We start from the raw sequence: 19,118 nt of genomic DNA, 5'->3' as shown, positions 1-19,118 counted from the left end.
ACATACATCTCCATGGAGACTAGCAGGTGTCAGCACCAGGCCAAGTTACAGGTCAGATCTGTGGAGAGGCTTCTCACTCATGGTAAGAGGGCTTTTCTAAGGCATTTATGAGCAATACCTGGAATTGAATGAATGCCAGAAAGATAATTTGACTCCCAAAGTGTGGAACATCCCAGACTGTTGTCCCTCTGACCGAGACCTGTTCTTAAATCTAACGCTAATCTTCCCTATTTGTGACAAAATTAAGATTTGTTAGAATAGCAATGCACAGTGGCGCTTGTGTGGCAGAACTGGGTTGAAAAAAACTAATTTAGCTTCTATAGTCTATGGTCTTTCAAGGTGCAAAGCATTTAAAATCATTTATTTCTTTGACTTATCAATCGAAATAATTATAAAATCCACTTCCAAGTCTCGCGAGGGTTCTCGACCCCCACTTTGGAAACCACTGGTCTATGGGCCTCAAACTGTTGGATCTCCCAGAGTGTGGCGCCCTCTGCTGGTTAAACACTGACCTGCACTTCTCCTTGGAGCAGGAGCAGTGAAGCACGTCCTCCACAGACTGACAAGATGCCAACAGTGATTGATGTGTGACCTGGGTGTTTGGGCCTTGGACATCAGTCACGACGCTGTGCTTATTCAGTTTAATGGAAATGTCACTACCTCCCTCATGATGAATGCTTCTGGTCCACAGCAGCTCAGAGCGATGGCTGCAGAGGTTAAAGCATCATTATTGTTCGGTAATGATTTCACATTACTCTCATTTCTTGCTCAGTTATTGTGGTTTGTTCCAGTCAAGGTTAAGGGTGGTGAGTTGCAATGGTTAATAGATAATAATACAATTTTTACACACTACTACCTCACACACAACTTTCTAAAGACATCATTCATTGTAGAACTTCATACTGTTGAATACTTTGACATCAGTTTGAAGTCCTTTGTTGTGTCTTGAAAAATAAGCCCAGAGACAAAGTCGGTACACATTTTTTAATAACATGGCACAATTTACATAACACAAGTTTAAATGAGGAGCATGCTGAAGATTCAGTCGCTTCATTTTTTCTCATTTTTGTACACAGTCTAGAAAGACTTAGTTTTTTCTGTACTTATAGTAAACAGCAAAAAGTTTATATTTAACAATCCTTTTGCAATATGCATTAACTAATCACTATGGCTCCGGGTGGACGTCTGTAAGTGGGATAAAAAAAACACTGCACGACATGATATATCACAGAGTTTGAAGCGCACAACTAAACTTTCAGTTGACTACTAAAATAGATCTCTGCTTCTTAGAAACAACTGTCCGTAGCTTTTTTGTCTTTTGATTTTAAACATACATTAACTTAAGGGAAGCACTTGAAATCACTGACCAAATTGTACCCTCCACTTACTCCTCTGGGACAGGGAATACGGTGCTGTGGTCTCCCCAAAACAAGACCTCAGGAGGAAATTAGATTAGAGATTTGTGCTGCTGGATACTGCTTATTAGGAATAATATTTTCTCAAGGATTGTCACCACAATTTAAAAATGTATTGATCTTATAACCCAACAAAACAATGCCAAATCCTAAAATTCTTTCACCACAATGTTGTACAAGTCTGGGATGTGGGGAGAGCACAGCTGCTTCACTGATAGGCCAGCTTTCAGAAAGGGAGCCAAGATTTTTTTCTTTTTGCATAGTTGGATATGGAATTTTAGTGTCTCAATATTCATAAGCTGCATCGACCAATATAACTCAAAATGTAAAGCAAAAGCACATTCTGAATCAGCACCTCAGTACTCCTCTATTTACATGTGTTTAAAGTAAAGCTTTCAAAACATTCTTTTGCATATTTGTACCATACAGAGTGAGAACAGCAACTGTACATTATCTACACACTGCAGTCAGTGCTAAAAGGGTCTGTACATTCCGAGTGGACCAACTTGAGAGAAAGAAAGCACACAAAGCTGGAAAACCAGGAAATCCTCATTGAAAACCATTTGTTTTCAGAAGACTGTCTGTACAAAACATTGGAGTGCTGGACATATGCTGCCCACATAACTTATTCACAGCTATGATACAGTCTAAGTGCTGAGTGTGAGGCACAGGGCAGGGCATCTCACCGTGCCTCTATGTCTTTGTGGGCCGCTCTGTCCCGAATGTCCGCGGTCAGGGGCGTAGTCCTTCTGGGCGAGCCAGGGCGGCCCATAGAGGAGATGAGGGGTGGAGGGGCACTCAGAGAGGCTGTAGCAGCAGTTTTATTCAGAATCCCGTTCTGATGAGCGGTCGCAGCCATCGCTGCTGACGGGCTCACTCTGGAGTAGTGCATGCTGTGTAGTCCAGGGGCAATGAGGCCGGGGGCGGGGTGAGGCAGGTGGGAGTCCAGGATGGCGTGGTGCATTGATGGAGGCAGACGACCATGCTCATACTCCTCTCGTAGCATGTTGAGGCGCTCCCGTTCCTCCAGTTGGACTCTCTCTGCCTCCCTGCGGTGCTCCAGGCCCAGGACATGGTGGTCCCTGTTAAAGTCATGCGGTTCCCTGTCCCGGTACGAACGCTCAGCCTCATACAGGCGAGGAGGGCCCAGTCGGCTCAGAGGCTCATGCCTAAGCAAAAGCTCTCTGGCCAGAGGGTCCCGTCTGTGAAGGTCCAGGCCCCTGTAGGGGTCCCGCATAGGGTCCCAGTGGAAGGCGGGGTAAGGGAAGCGCTCAGCTCCTGGGATGGGACTGATGCCCATAAAAGGAGCCACTACTCGAGTTCTATCCAGACTGCTGATGCTGTTGATAGGGTGGACCCCGGGCATGGCCATGGGCAGGGGCATGGAGGAGGGGGGGTGGAGACTGGGTGTAGAGGGGGCCCTTTCTGTGGCCCCGTCCTGCTCCTCTTTCCTCTCCTCTTTCACTTTGACCTCACTGTTCTTCTTTTGGTGCTCATAAGGCGAGTCCTTCTTTTCCAAGACGTCCCGCGGCAGGCCGTTGGGCCTGTCCAGACTGTTCTGTCTGATGTAGGGGGACGTGGAGCCCCGGCCGGAGGCTTTATCCTCGGACGTCCTGTTGTCGTGGATCACAGTGTCCTTGTCACTGTGTTGGCTGTCTTTGAGCTTGTTCTCCTCTGGGTTCACCTCTTTCCATGAGTCCGAGTGCTCCCTGTCTTTGGCCTTGTCCTTGTCTCTGTGGGGGTCCCCAGAGGAGGGGGGGAGGGGGTTCCTGGGGTGCTCCGGAGGTCGGCTGTGGCCCAGAGAGGGAATTGTAGAAGCAGACACAGGTGAGGGATGGCTTGAGTGACGCTTTTCTACCGAGTCCCTGGAAGTGATAAAAACAAGGCGGGTGAATACAGAGCGCTCTGTCTGTGCCATGAGTCAGTAATGAGCTCGTACCTGTCCTTGTCTTCTTTGCTCACAGACTCTCTCTTATCAGAGTCTCTGTCTCTGTCCCGGTCGTGAGAGCTGACCGAGGCGCTCCTCTCGGACTCCCCAGGTTTGAGCCAGGGGGGAGGGGTGGGGAACGAGGGGGGAGTGCGGTGCAGGCGGTTCCATGGCTCCTGAGGGCCACTGCCACCGCTGTTGTTGAAGTGCTGTGAGTTAGGACCATCTTTATGGCCAAACATGGCGTTGGCCGCTGTTAGGGATTCTACACACGGAAAATCACAGGACACAAGTTAAATGTGTATTTTACTGATTTGATTAAATATAAAAAGATAATTATTTGTTTTAATTCTAACAACACTTTTAACAACACATTTAGAGAACTAAGATCCTATTCTGAATTAGCATTTGATCTTGAACATTAAATAGGCCTGGCAGATCAATCAAGTGTCTTTCCCGTAAATATGAAACTCACTTAGTGCTGGATTTCCTAGTCCTCCAAAGGCTGTAGTGCTGAGTGCGCCCAGCCCTCCAAAGGAAGGAGGCCGACTAAAAGGTTCTGCAAGGACAACACGTCCAATAAATACAAATAAAACCGTCTCTTTACATATGTCTGTTTCACAAGGTTAATCTAATCAATATCGCTTACCTAAGTGAGGAGCTGGAGTGAGGAAGTTCCCAGGATGGTGAGCTGGATGGCCAAAAGGTCCAGCGGACGGGTGTGTTGGACCTGAGGGCAAAGAAACACAATTAGCATCTGATTAACATCTCAGCTGTCACTTCATTCAGTAAAAATAAAAATAAATTTGTATTCTTAGGTTCTATCCTTCTATTTTATATCAATATTTAAAACAAGTGCATTCTCCTAGCAGAACAGTGCCCTCTTGTGGAGCAGAAGAGAATGTCTGGAGTGTGTCATGGGATTTATACTACAATGGATCAAATATGGCTTAGATTCATAAACACGTTTGATCTTGTCATATCATACATTCAAATGTTCATCTTACTTAAATACTTACTTACAACATACAATTCCCCTTAGATGTGACAATGTTGTAACACACGTACCTGCGGCAGAGAAAAGCGTAGCCGGCCGTGCTAAGTCACTGGGATGATGAATGGCACCGAACAGACTCGGGCCGTGGGGTCGACTCAGGAAGTCCGGCTTCAGCCCAAAGTCTAACTTGTGAGGGTCGACCTGCATCTGCTGCTGGAAAACGGGAGAGCACAGAGAAGAGGAGTCAGAGGAGCCAGAGGAGTCAGAGGAGTCAGAGGAGTCAGAGGAGTCAGAGGAGTCAGAGGAGCCAGAGGAGTCAGAGGAGCCAGAGGAGCCAGAGGAGTCAGAGGAGCCAGAGGAGTCAGAGGAGTCAGAGGAGTCAGAGGAGTCAGAGGAGTCAGAGGAGCCAGAGGAGTCAGAGGAGCCAGAGGAGCCAGAGGAGTCAGAGGAGCCAGAGGAGTCAGAGGAGTCAGAGGAGTCAGAGGAGTCAGAGGAGCCAGAGGAGCCAGAGGAGCCAGAGGAGCCAGAGGAGTCAGAGGAGCCAGAGGAGCCAGAGGAGTCAGAGGAGCCAGAGGAGCCAGAGGAGTCAGAGGAGCCAGAGGAGTCAGAGGAGTCAGAGGAGTCAGAGGAGCCAGAGGAGCCAGAGGAGCCAGAGGAGCCAGAGGAGCCAGAGGAGTCAGAGGAGTCAGAGGAGCCAGAGGAGTCAGAGGAGTCAGAGGAGCCAGAGGAGCCAGAGGAGTCAGAGGAGTCAGAGGAGCCAGAGGAGCCAGAGGAGTCAGAGGAGCCAGAGGAGCCAGAGGAGTCAGAGGAGTCAGAGGAGCCAGAGGAGTCAGAGGAGTCAGAGGAGTCAGAGGAGTCAGAGGAGTCAGAGGAGCCAGAGGAGTCAGAGGAGCCAGAGGAGCCAGAGGAGCCAGAGGAGGACTCACCTTCACTTTCTGTTGGTGGTGGTAGATCTGCCAGGCTGTGTGCACATGCATCGCACACCACTTCCCTGGTTTCTGTAAACACAAAGTAAACTCACTCTTAGGACTTCACCTTTATGATGTTCTATTCGCATTACATGATGTGAGAAATACAAATACATATTTCATTTGTGTTTGTAATATGAATGAAGATCACTCACCCTGAGAATGGGCCGAAAAGGATCTGTTAACTAGAGGAAAAACAAACACTTATTAACAGCATAGATACATTATAGTTTCAGTTGTTAATGGTAGCAAATCTTATATTATTATTCTTTTGTTTAACCATTGTTGAACATATCCTTTACATCCACTTGTGCCAAGAGCATCATTATGTTTTCTAATAGATATGAGGGATTACACGACATCTTTCTAATAGACAGTATGTTCGCTGCGTAACCCGATAACTGTAAAAACATGTGTATAAGTGCACTTAATCTTACCCTGGGGTCCTTCTGTAAGAACGTGTGTGGGACCGCTCCTGGTCTGGTGGAAACATCCAGTGGATTGGAGGTCTGTGCGGGACAAAAAACAAACGCAGCATTAGCCTGACAGTCGCACTGACAAGACTTTGTTTCTGAAAGCGTGTGCAGTCCTACCTTAGGTTGAAAGGCACCCTGTAGTGAACCGAATGGCCCTGTTGGGGGAATGACGGGGGGCAAACCAGACATGGCCGGTGGGTACGAGTGGAAAAGCTGAGGAAGAAGAGGAAAATATACGATGAGAACGATTGAATTGAAAAGCACCAGAGAAACGACAGCAGTGATGGATTTATACAACTGTGAAATCAAATGTTTTAAGATTCTAGCAGGTAAAATACAGTTAGGCAAAGCATATTAAACCTAGGTTCTTTTTGAGTAGTATTCTACAACAAACTGCTTCTGAATTGAAAAATGGAGACACACTACAACTCTTATAATAATAGAGAACGTCTGACAGGGCAAGTGGACAGAAGGGAAACTCACGCTGTGTCTGTAGAAGGGGTCAACCTTCGATGGGTATTTCTCAAACTGTGGAAGAAAAATCAAAACAGGAATAAAACAGGGCTCTTTAGACATGCTGGAAGTCTCTAAATAAGACACAACAGGCACACTCTATGACCCTGCGACGGGCTCCCCTCTCCCTCCGTCCCTCCTCCCCTCGCCGTGATCAGAGGACATTTAAAACCAGTGCGCATCCTGTGTTTCATTTGGTCTGCCTCTTTTAGTGGTGCAGTGCGGCTCAAGGCGAACATTTCCCTCGTCAGGGCTAAACAGCGCGGCTATAAAGGGCCTCTTTATTGCCTCATTAGCCGTCAGTGGCCGCTTTTGAGCCGTCATCAGAGCCAAGTGAGCCCTCCGCAAATCCGGACTGTGGCAAATCTACATGTGTGTGAGCAGGAGGTCGTGCCACCCGTAGCCTGTGGTCTGCCCTCCGCGCGCAGCAGTGGCCTTTAACGCAAGTCATTTGCCAGTAATGAAAACCCCAAACAGAACCAAATGATGTCGTTAAGTTTCAGAATGTATTAACTGTATTATGCTCCCGGCAAGTTATTGGCAATTTAGTGAGATTTTTACAGGCTTTGCTGTCTGGAGACGAGGACGATGCCAGAAAAAAGCACTAGGAATCATTTCTCGGGCTGAATGTACTTTTCTTTTTTTAAATTTGTCTTTTTTTTGCAGTAGTTACAGTGCAAGGATGTCAAGATTATTCAGTTATTCAATAGTCGTGATTATTCCAGTCAAAGTATAATTGTAAGAACTAAAAACGAATAATAGTGACAATTTTAAAGCCAAAATAAAGAAACAAATTTGAATTTCTAGTTTTTACTTCCACTTAAATATCATTAATTATAAGTAACAAGACTCTTGGGCACTAAACACCTCTGCAAAAAGTCTAAAAATAGCCTACCGCATTATTCATTCACACAAACAAATAAAAGTCCTGTAAAAGTCAGGAGTTTGAGTTCTACTTATCCTCACATTTGGGGCAGGAGTACGCACCATGGGCGGTGCAGGCGTGGGCATGATGCCGTGGGGGAAGGGCGTGAAGGTGTGCTGGTGCGTGTGCTGGTGCGTGTGCTGGTGTTGATGCTGGTGCTGGTGTTGGTGCTGGTGGAACTCTGTGCGCAGGTACGGAGGCGGCCCCAAGGAGGCGCCGCGGTCTGCACTCTGAGAGGCCAGGAAACGTGTGTTCAACTCCTGACGCAGGAGGTCTTGTTCTGAAAGAAGATGAGACAAAAAGATGTGAAAAGCTGATTCTTGTATTTCTTCAAATGAGACAATTTACAGTCAATAGATCAGTATTGCATTCTACGATGAAAATGTAAAATCATCATCTATGCCTGATTAATATTACTACAATAAAATGCAGAATATATCTTTTAAATATTTTTTCAATACAAATGTTTATTAATATTTATTTCTATTTGATGATTTAATTCCTTTTACTGGTTCTCACGACGTTTCCACACACTCAATCTCTGCAATATGAAGTCAGAAGCAGCGCCTGAAAATGGATGTGGAATGTTTCTCCTCATAAAAATGTCATTGTAAGCGTTCAACTCAAATCTAGTGCGGTCCGTGTGGTGTTGAGCAAATTGATTTGTGGCTCCTGGATGTTATTACAGGTATAAATGGAACACCGCTGTCCACATTTCCCGTCCTCTCTTCCCTCCGACCTTGACATTTAACTTCACAGACGGCAACCACCAATTACTTCAGCAATGTGACTGAGTTATTGGTGGTTATTACTGGTCAGGGCAGAGGACGTGTGTTGAAGTGTGAACCGGAGCGGTCCAGCATAGTCTACAGTCTCAGCTCTGGGCATGTGAATTATCTTGGCTGCTTTAAATACTAATCCAACTGTGTCCAACTCATATTTAGGGGATTGGTTTGATGAGCTGAACAGGCGTTTCTACACCACTTGGGGGCGCTGTGGCAGTGTGTGTGGTGAATTGTGGACTTACCTGAATAAGCACTCCCAGCAGCAGGATGCGCAGGTACTGGCAGAGTGCTAGACGTGAGAGGAGGTGGAGGTGGCAGAGCAGCAGGAGGAGCGAACATATTGGGGTGATGCGGATGTGGCGACGGCTGTAAGGAGGGGGGAAAGCTGTGGGGGCCGCTGTGGTTGGCTGATAAGGACAGAGGGAAGGGTCCCACTGATTGAGGGGGGTGGTGGGGGAGGTGGAGGGAAGGGGTAGGGGGCCCGTGGGGCTTGGAGCCTGGAGTGCTGCTCCGGCTGCTGCTGTAAAGACACAGAAGAAAGAGCCAGGTTAAGTCAGGCGCGATGAGTCAAAATGAACACTTGTTTCTCCACCTCTCAGCTCCATCTGCAGAACATTTCTATTCCCCACACACTGTTTTCACACTTCAACTGTCACCCATTTGTGTGTACTAATTTCTGCCCTGCCTCACTCTTCTGCTCCACCAGATCCGGGGCAAACACGATCTGTGAAAACACAACATTGCACCACCCTCGGATACACCTTCTGCTAAGCTTGCCAGCGGTGGTTTATTTGCATTCGTCTTTGAACAGCGTCTGTTCAGACGCTTCCTCCAGAGCCAGGTAGTGAACATGCGCCTCAGAAATGGGATGAGAGGAGCGAGCAAGCATGTGTAAGCAAACAGTCTTTTGTAGTGTGTGTGGGTTTTCCCCAGGGCCAGTCTGTGCAGCTCTTGCTATAAGCCTAAAAGCTCATTTTCAGCACCCGCTCCTCTCTGTGGGCCTCTGCCATGATAATTCACGGCAGGTGCCAGGGCCTCCTGGTGCACAGGGAGACTGGCACAGTGACAGGCGCACACAGCCAAGTCCTGGGAGGATGAGCCAGAGCTGTTGTTAGGATTGAGTGGGTTCACAAGAAACTACACTACGTCTCAGATTAATGAAGGATGCCCCACAGGCAGACTGAAGCCGGCCCAGAACTGATCCCATTTCTGCTTTTATCATTTGAAACAAGTCTAACCAAGTTATTGCACAGATTCATTTAAAAATACATCTTTTACATAAACAACATACAGTCAGCTTATGGAGAGTTGAATATACATAAGTTCAGATGAAAAAGTCACAGTCCTCACAGCTCAGTGTGGCGCTTTCAGTCTGCTGTTAATAATCTGCTACTTTTTCACTGCAAATACTTTCCACAGTGATTTACATACTAATGTGCCTGTGCATATTGGGGCCTCTAGTGTTAAGCTTGTCTTAAATGTCTTTATGTGGTGGGAGCTTTACCTGTGGCCGTTGAGGCTGATGCCGTTGTACACAGACACAGGCCGCGGGTGGCAGCGCGATGGGGGGCGCTGAGGGTGCTGCAGGTGTGAGTGATGTGAGGGGAGAGCTGGAGAAGGCGTCTGTGGGTGCACACTGGGCGTTGGCGGGGGCCGAGGATGAGACAGTGTTTCAGGCAGGTGTTGGGCTCGGGGAGGGGGAGGAGGTGAGGGCTCTCGGCCCGCGACGAGAGGCAGGGCGGCGGGTGTCTGAGGCCTGGAGGGAGCCTCGGTCCGTGGGGGAAGGTTGGAAGATGGCCGGACGTGGGCAGGGCTATTGGTCCGGTTCTGACGTGGGGATAGGGGCGTGGCAGCAGAGAGAGCCTGATGCGGCGCGGGTTGACGAGGAGAGCCAGGGGCCGGAGACTGGGCGTCCCGGCAGCTCTCCTGACTCTTCTCCTGACTGCGCTCTAGTCCTGACACCTTAAGGACACCCAGGCCGATAGGCTCTTGGCAGCCATTGGAGGAAAGCACATTGACGCCAAAATCAGGAACTGTAAAGACAATAAGAAAACAAATGTAATAACCCACCTGCACCAGAACAGTCTGTCACACATCACACTCTTACTGCATAACATTAGCTGGGCTTATGCTTTTCATTTTATAGTACTAACAGCAAAAGCGTTTATCACAGGAAGAATTCTAGCCTGATTCTAGGGAATACACCGGAATATCTCTTCATCACGGGGCCGATTCACCTAGAAAGCGGGTTCTTTGAGGCTCCAGGGCAGTGGCATTAAGTCTAAAGCTGGTGTAATACGCTCTGTGCTCTGTTGAAAGCACACAGAACAAAAGCTAATAAGCTGTGTCCAGGGCCTTTCTCCACTGGGACTGTCCAGGAGAACAAAGTGCAACAGCTGGGCAGCTCTGGGGGCTGGGCACATGGGGAATGACGGTGCATACATAAAGTGTAATTAACTTTCTACGGACCACAGGGACCTCAGACTAGCGCTGATCACTAGTGGTTCAGTGCTTCACCTGACAGGCAGGAGGCGATAGAGTCCTGCACATTTGAAGACAAAAACTAATGTTGATCCAACAGGCACAGGCACACCCAAAATCTTTATCCATTAGCATCCAAGCGACGAGAGTGTTTTCAGAAGCCTCAAGTCTATACGATATTAGAGCTAAGGGTCAGAGGAGGTGATTCCTGGTAAGAGATTACAATCAATACAGACAATAACAAGCGACTGCTGCTCTGTAAAGGAGCTTACTGGAACATGCACCCGCCTGTTGGGATAGGTTTTGATTTAATCCCTGTGATGAAAAGATCTCAAAAAACACTTAATACACCGCTATCAAATACTATGAAAGAAGGACAAAACACTGCTCTCAAATCTACATATACAAAACGTCAATCTTCCCCTGCAAATGCTGTTACCAGTCAAGAGAGACTGCTACCGGCAAACAACTTCACCGCAGCAGATGGGGAGAAAGGAAAATCCCAATTCCCAAATCTCTGACTGCAAGCAGGAGTCCCAGAGGTGCACGGCTTGTTTTGAGAATGTGCTAACATGCTAAAAAGAAGGTGTCTATTCTGGTCATAATGAAGACTCCAGGGCCGGGCAAAAGAGCGGAGTGCGGAGGAGGCCGTCCCCATGAGGGTTCATTTGTCAGTCTCCTTCATCCCGCGAAAAAAAATAAGTGCAATTCCCTCCGGTTTCTCAAAGACGGAGTCCCACGGTTTGGCAGCGTTTCTGAGCGGTTGTTGTTGTTATCCTGTGCAGGGGAATATGTGATGTATGTACAGTATATGATGGGAGCAGGGTTTAAGAGGTAAAGGGGCTGATGGGGTCAGCTTTGTGCCCACCTCTCATTCCTACCTCTCATTAAGCGCATGTCAGTGGAGCCACCAGGCGACCAAAGGGATACATCATTACCCCGGTGAGACACATCTTTCACTGGCTAAAATAGTGGCGGCTACTGAGACGTAACACAACACAACTGCATGTATTTATTAGACAACAGCACTAGACCATCTGAGCCCATGTTCAGCCTCCATTTCCCATAATGCAATAATGCTTATCTGAGGAAAGGACATGGAAAACAGGCCAGTTAAACATCATATCTTATATTAGCTGCTATGTGGACACCGCTTAACAGACTAAACTAGATATGGATATGTGGTAATTACACTTTCCTTGTCTGTTCTTAATCATACTGAGTCAATTCTGAAACTATAACTATAGGATTTTTTGAACATATTAATGACTAAAATGTAATTTATTTATTGAGAGGAATAATTTCTTGAGATGTATCATTTTGTTCTGAAGAAGTTGTAATAGAAAAAGCCTCAAGATGAGCAGCCTAATAATGGCTGGAATAAAAACTGCAGCAGAAGGATTTTTAGTGATACTTTTACAATGAATGAATAAGTAAGTAAGTCATAATTCAATGATAAAGCCCAAAGCAGTGCACCCAGTTAACATTTTTCAAGACTCTAGCATACATAATATAAAAGTATGGTATATTTATTTTTTGCGTGATCAAGCTTTTGTTACATTGTACATTTTATTAGTATTATTAATATCTATTCTTATTTAAAACAAGGGCAGTACACAGATAACATCATCTCAAAGATAAAAGATGCTCAGCACCAGATGTATCTATAATCTATTTTCTATCTGTAGTGATAGTCCTTGTTGAGAGAGATGTATTTACGCAATTGGGTAAATCCCCAAAAAATAAAGAAAGAAAAAAAGAACAAAAATAAATCAATACAAATAAATAAGAATAACAGCATAACTGAAAAAAGGAAAACTAAACTAAAACACTAAAGTGTGTGCTTCTGACAGCCCTTTTACATTGTGACGTGCTAACTGATGGCTGAGCAGAGCTCTGGGACATTCCAAGCTTTCATATCACTTATGGCTCAAAATAGTGCTGGAGTATTCCCAACACTTTGCTGTTAATAACATTGCATCAGGCCAAGTGTCACATAGCTCCAATCACACAAAACCAACAGGCTCACACAGAGCAGGGGGCACGAGGTTGACAACTGAGCTGTTCTTACTGTTAGGACTTTTAACATAAAAGCAAGCAAACCAACGATATGTGTAAATAAACGTTTGACATTGTGATCACACCATCAATGTTCACAGTTAACAGAGCATACGGCAGTCATTTGTTCAGCAAACATGTTTTGAATCTATCAGGACAGCTGTTTGGGACAAAACAGCACTCAGAACAGACTAATGTCTCAGGGAGAGGACTTGAGGGAGAACAGGAGCCAGATGATGCAATGGCAGGTAACATCAAGCTGTTTGTGTGTAAACCCCTACATTGTGTACATGACCCACTCACACAACTGTCCTGTACTTCATTACTATGCCCACATTGCCCACAGTCAAACTTTTATAATAGACGTAAAACCAATAGTTCTTAGCAGACCACCTAAGCTCGGTTTTGGACAGAGATTTTTTTATTGATTCAAAAACACGAAACTACAAAAACAAACAAAACAAGACCAGAAAAAAACAAATTTGTAAAATTGAAAATAAGAATTTAGGAAGGTGTGGCAAGAAAAAGAAAGTTAAGGCACTCAAAAGTCCAAAATAAGTCCCTTCTCTGTATGTTGGCTATGATGCCGGTCCCGTCCTCAATCGTTTGTGTGTTTGTGTCATACATTTTTGTGATGGCCTTTTTCCCAGCCACCAGAAGTACGTTCTTAAAGGTGCCATAACATGCTTTTTTCACATTTCGTAGTCTATCCTAAGTGTATAATTGATAATAATAAGTGTTGTGCAACACCCTTAACATAATAGTTAAGAAATATCACCCAGACCTTGGACCCCCTCACCAACCCGGAAATGCAAACGGCTTGGTTTGATATTCGCCCCCACCCTTGAGAAGAGCGATCTGGCTCCCCCGCCCAACCCGTGACGTAGTCTTAGAGCGCGTGTGTGCCCCGCCCACCCGTGACGTAGTGTGTCCCACAGCTGTCTGCTCCGCGCTGCGCCGCTCCGCGCGAGTGAGAAACGATAGAACTTGAGATCAACACTACTTTGAGACTAAATAAATCTGGTGTTTATTCTACAGCGTGCGCAGAACAGATATATCTATAGATCTATAGATCTATAGATCTATAGATATATATATAGATCTATAGATATATATATATATATATATATATATATATAGATATATATATATATATATATATATATATATATATATATATATATATATATATATATATATATATATATATATAAATATATATATATTATATATATATATAAATATATATATATATATATATATATATATATATATAGATATATATATATAGATATAGATATATATAAGATAAGATATTCCTTTATTGTCCCACATGGGGAAATTTCATTGGTGCAACGCAGGTAGATACAGAAGAACAGATCACTTATAGGAAGTCTGAAAAACACTTTCAGTAGAAGATCTCCTATAAATAAATAAAAACTCCCATAGACAAATAAATAAATAAATACCATTTCATGTGATCCCGACAGTAATTGCACATGAATATGTGTCTCGACAGCACATAGATTGCACATGAATTCCAACAGCAATTGCACATACGACAGAATTGCACATCAGTATTAGGTTAGGTCAGTATTGCGACGGGATAACGTGACGATCTCCGGGTAAGACGACTGTTCTCCGCAGTTTCATGAGTTCTTCCTTTGTGTAAACGCGGCACGGCGCCGGGCGGGGGGGGCGGAGCCAAGACACATTGCGTTTACACCGGGCTGCCAGCTCTCTCTCTCTCTCTCTCTTCTCTCTCTCTCTCTCTTCTCTCTCTCTCTCTCTCTCTCTCTCCTCTCTCTCATCTCTCTCTCTCTCTCTCTCTCTCTCTCTTCTCTCTCTCTCTCTCTCGTCTCTCTCTCTACTCTCTCTCTCTCTCCTCTCTCTCCTCTCTCTCTCTCTCTCTCTCTCTCTCTCTCTCTCTCTCTCTCTCTCTCTCTCTCTCTCTCACTCTCTCTCTCTCTCTCTCTCTCTCTCTCTCTCTCTCTCTCTCTCTCTCTCTCTCTCTCTCTCTCGTCTCTCTCTCTCTCTCTCTCTCTCTCTCTCTCTCTCTCTCTCTCTCTCCTCTCTCTCTCTCTCTCTCCTCTCTCTCTCTCTCTCCTCTCTCTCTCTCTCTCTCTCTCTCTCTCTATATATATATATATATATATATATATATATATATATATATATATATATATATATATATATATATATATATCTATATATATATATATATATATATATATATATATAATGTCTGTAAGTCTTATATATAAGTCTTATGTCCATCGCTCTTATTTCCTGGTTTTTCAATATCGGATAGAACTTCAAATAGCAATGTAAGAAGGTTAAAAGCTCTTAAAAGTCAATTTAGCATGTTATGGGACCTTTAAAGTACCCATTTATTGTGTCCATGGCAGGGGTTTTGAACTGCTGAAGTGTAAAACTGGGATCTGCTTCTGTTATACAGCTGTCCTCAGAACAGTAACTTCAGCTTGGTGTCTCCTGGGAGTCCGGATGCCTCACAGCTTACAGGCATCCATGTTGGACATGCCCAGATGGGCTCCTGGGCACTGGGGCTTCACATGATGGACGCTCCCCTGCTGGCTCTTCCACACTATCCATCTTGTCAGCAGCTCTCTAAAGCTACAGGCTTTGACTGGATTAGGTTACGCTGCAAGGCGTCCTGCTGTTTGGAGGGTCCTGGACTGGAGCTGTTTTATTAGTGCAAGTCTCCCCATGAAGACTGGAGCACAGAGGGAAACTAACCAGAAATAAAGGTTGTAGGGTTAGGTGAGGGGGGCAACTATTTTAGCTGTGAGAGCATGACATGTGTAATGTTTCAGTGGGAATACCATGGCACGTTGATAAAGGTTCAGAGTAACACAAATGGCTGTTTTAACAAGCAGTGATTCAAGAAAAGGCCAACGCGAGTGGGCGGCAGAGGCCACTTGTAAAGCTGCCCCTTTTAACATCTATATTTTATGGCTTCCTCACTTATGAATTTTGTATTACAAGTTGTGAAGCCCAGGGCCCAGGCTTTTATAATGCTCTGTACATGTGCTGGTGTCATGTTGTGTGGTAAACCAACTCATAAAGGACAGACTCCTCTTCTGAGCCCTGCTGTCTGCCACTGTGATCCTCTCTGAGATGCTAACACTCTGGATAATTGCATTTAAGCCACTAAATGGTTTGAGTCTTTCTGACAGATGTGTGGCTGTACAGAAGGAGCAGCCAGACCACCAGACAGCACTCACCCAGACCCAGCCCTAGACCCTGAGGCCAGATGACAAGGCACATAAACTAACTCTGCACCACTCACTTCCCTTAATAACCTAATGACCTAATTATGCATTTCCTTTGCCTGGCAGCTCTGATTTCCATTGCATTGCTAATGTGACTAAATATCTACTGCTTACTTTCACTTCTCACATCATTAACATTCAGGCAATCTGCTTAATCATTACATAATAGGCTTCTGAGAGTAAAATGTTCAGCAGTTTGCTCCAGCAGTGTGTCTACAAACATCTTTCAAAAATCAGGATATGGTGTCCTGTTTCCAGTCGTTGTGAAGAGAGCCACTCTTAATATATCCCTGAGGGTGTGAGGTCAGGCAGCAGGAGGTAACAGGAGCAGAGCTGGATCAGGGACTTGATGACGGGCAGACTGGCACAGGTGACCACCAGAGGAGCCCGGACCGGACAGGCCACTGCTGCCAGGTCAGAGCAGGCAGCACCCGAGGGACACTTTACCTCCGGGTGACATAACCTTGGCAGGTGTTAGGCCAAGTTTTTTCTGATGCTTTAAAATAACAGCACTGTGTAATGAGCATCTACCTGACCAAAACAGCCCGGACAGCGTGTAACACAAGTGTAAACCATATCGAGACAAGGCAGCTGCGTTGTCGGCCAACATCTGACCTCCACATGTCACCAGCTCAAGAGCCAGCGAATGGCACTTCTCACAGACTCTGATATCTGCACTGCTGATGAGTGACAAATGCTGCATGGCCAACTCATGCTACACTTTCCCGGCCATGCCACCTTAGGCTTTATGTTTTACGCTAAAGATGGCTATTTAAACATTTTGACCTGTTTAAAATGTAAACCTCAAACATTTTATAGCATGACTTGGTTGAGTATGCAATCCAGAGTAACAATGACATCATAGTAAAGATGGTGGCAAGATGCCACAGAAATGTCCATGTGGTCGGACATGTGTTTCTTGACAGTCGCTGCAGCAGCTTAAGGACATAATATACAATTGATCGGACAACATCAAACACAGCCAAGCTTAAATCTCCGTTATGCTCATTAAAGTCCAGCATGGCCCATAAACACCCTTCACTTTCCCATGTGGCTTACTCACTCAGCCGTCAGAGCGCTATCTCTCCATGTGCTGCTCCTGGATGTGCTCCCTGTTGCCCTGCACTCCATGGAACACTGTCAGCTCAGCCCGTGGACTGTACCAAACCCACCTCAGGGGGTGACTGCCACGGTACAGATGGCTCCGCTGAGGTAATAGCTGGCCTCAGCTCTCCAGGGCTCCTTTGAGAATTCCAGTTGCACTTGAGGGGGGTGGAAGCACTGCTTGCTCATCTGTTGTGTCGAGAGTAGAATAGGCCCCATTTCTTGCCTGTATGTTCTTGTCCCCTCCCTCATGTGTTTTCTATAGCCAGGGGCAGAGTGTGAGTGTAAGTGGCTTGGAGCAACAGGGAGACTGACAGCTCAAGCTGACACAGTGACACAAAGCATGATTTCAGCAGGGAACCAGACGCAGAGGCCTGCAAAGAGAAATCTCTCCCTAGAGGGCCATCAGTCTGGGCCTCTTTCACTCTCCTTCAATTGGGGCCAACTGCTAACACACATCAGCGCTACATGGTCCGGCTGCTAGTGATAAAACCAGACAAGAATAATTCACCCCACAGGGTAATAACTCTGAATGCACAGATCAAATGTCTGAAAATCGGATGAAGTATCAATTTGCATGTAGCTTCTCTTCCTATGCCTTCAGCAGCATTACCACAGCAGTGCGTGTTATGGAGTGTCAAGTGCTGTCTCATTACCCCCCCGCTCATGTTTCACTGCAGTTGGATTTGAGGCACACCCAGGGCACAAACTGCCCTCATAAGGGTGTTTTCTTGTCTCTGCCTCAGGTTTATCAATGCTTCCCTGGGGTCTCCTGCTGCTGTGTGGTCTGCCCGACTGGTGGTGGACCAACTGTGCGCTACAAGGAAGTGGAACATGTAACTGGGCCTATATTCTCATCATCATCTTTCCACACACCAGCCATTTTCTCAGAAAACCTGTGGTATGCCACATCAACACGCTTTTCAAAATAAGACCACAAATTAGCTAAGGACTATTGGCTGACTTCACGGTGATGAGCTACGGCTGTGGATGGTGATACTTACACAGTGAGGGAGGCTGGTGGGGATTTGAGCTGTTTATTTGAACTGTGCTGTCGTCCAAACAGTCAGCTGGCTCTCTGCGCCCTCGTCAAGCCCACAACTTAAGCCAGGATTGCGGTGTTGGTGGGGAGTGAACAACTTGATATCCCCCTTTGGGCAGTGGTTGCCTGGAACTTGGGTTACTTAGAGGAACAATGGAGGCACTGTCCAGGGCCTCTTACTTGGTGAAGGCTTAGACAGGCTCAGTAGTGTCAGCTTGGCCAAAGGATTCATACATCACCACCACACTGCACTCTGATGAACAGGGTTTAGCACAGCTTCCAAACTGCGTAGGCTCTTAATGGCCTTCCATCAGCAGCATATGAGCAACAGCAGACTGGAGTTAAGCAATGACCAGTTTATTCACCACTCAAGAGACACACAAAGGTTAGTCCTTTCAGGAAGACTGTTTTTGTATGAAAATGTTTGCAGTAAAAACACATGGAACATAATGAGGATGAGGAGTCACTGAAATCAAACAGCCCCCTCCAGGAGAAAAGTAACCAGTACCAGATGGTGACAGTCCTGCAGATATTGATGGGTTAGGGCAGGCCTCAAACTATTGTGGATACAAGCCAGAAACGATTTAGCCAGAATGTTATGAGATCCATCCTGCATAGACGGTTAGTTTAGTTTATTACCACCAGCAGGGGGCAGTGTTGTATTTGTCAACTGATCTGTCCCTGCAACAGCCTTTGGAAAAAGAATGAAATGAGGGTCGAGAGTCGAGACAAATGAAAGGCAGGCTGTCTGTGCACAGTGGAAACACATGCAGAGGATCTGTGGAGTGCTGCTAACAAACCCAGGCCGTGCTCTGTAGTCCGCTCTAATCTGCCCCGCGGCTCATCAGGCCTCTGTGCCCTGCATATTTATGAGAGCAGAGAGGGCCAGACACAAGATAACCTTCCTCTATTGTGGGAGCAATTATAGCCCTGCTTTCATCTGCCCTCATCAGTGCTCCTGTTCTCTCTTTTTCATTTAGACCTGTGTATCCTCCCAACATCAACAAGAGGAAACGGAGCAACAACATCGTCTCAGCTATTGTGTGCATGTTCACTGCTCACTTTGAAAGACACAACCTTCTGTAGAGTGCAATCAAAATCACTTGCACAGGCCTTTATTTCCTCAGATATTTT

General features: G+C 45.8%; 1 protein-coding gene across 10 annotated transcripts in view; it reads right to left on the bottom strand.

The window, feature by feature from the left end:
- Window positions 1-970: 970 nt before the first annotated feature.
- Window positions 971-19,118, bottom strand: part of auts2a (activator of transcription and developmental regulator AUTS2 a) — a 201,424-nt gene continuing 183,276 nt past the window's right edge. For 2 of the 10 annotated variants that reach the window (XM_072446696.1, XM_072446698.1), the window contains exons 7-19: window positions 9,511-10,039; window positions 8,249-8,526; window positions 7,263-7,501; window positions 6,267-6,311; window positions 5,901-5,996; window positions 5,745-5,816; window positions 5,463-5,492; window positions 5,266-5,337; window positions 4,411-4,552; window positions 3,992-4,072; window positions 3,818-3,901; window positions 3,355-3,595; window positions 971-3,280 (exon numbers count right to left, since the gene is read on the bottom strand). In XM_072446696.1, coding sequence (XP_072302797.1) covers window positions 2,098-3,280; window positions 3,355-3,595; window positions 3,818-3,901; window positions 3,992-4,072; window positions 4,411-4,552; window positions 5,266-5,337; window positions 5,463-5,492; window positions 5,745-5,816; window positions 5,901-5,996; window positions 6,267-6,311; window positions 7,263-7,501; window positions 8,249-8,526; window positions 9,511-10,039 — 3,092 coding nt within the window. In that variant the 3' untranslated portion in view covers window positions 971-2,097. Of the gene's footprint in view, window positions 3,281-3,354; window positions 3,608-3,817; window positions 3,902-3,991; window positions 4,073-4,410; window positions 4,553-5,265; window positions 5,338-5,462; window positions 5,493-5,744; window positions 5,817-5,900; window positions 5,997-6,266; window positions 6,312-7,262; window positions 7,502-8,248; window positions 8,527-9,510; window positions 10,040-19,118 lie in introns of all 10 variants that reach the window. The other 8 variants (XM_072446692.1, XM_072446693.1, XM_072446700.1 and 5 more) reach the window with 7 other exon arrangements.

The sequence above is a fragment of the Eucyclogobius newberryi genome, unplaced genomic scaffold, assembly GCF_026437365.1.
Source record: "Eucyclogobius newberryi isolate DKJ021-1_F unplaced genomic scaffold, fEucNew1.0.hap1 SCAF_15, whole genome shotgun sequence".
Lineage (NCBI taxonomy): Eukaryota > Metazoa > Chordata > Actinopteri > Gobiiformes > Gobiidae > Eucyclogobius > Eucyclogobius newberryi.
Note: the sequence above shows the minus strand (reverse complement) of the source record. Positions and strands in the feature narration are given on the sequence as shown.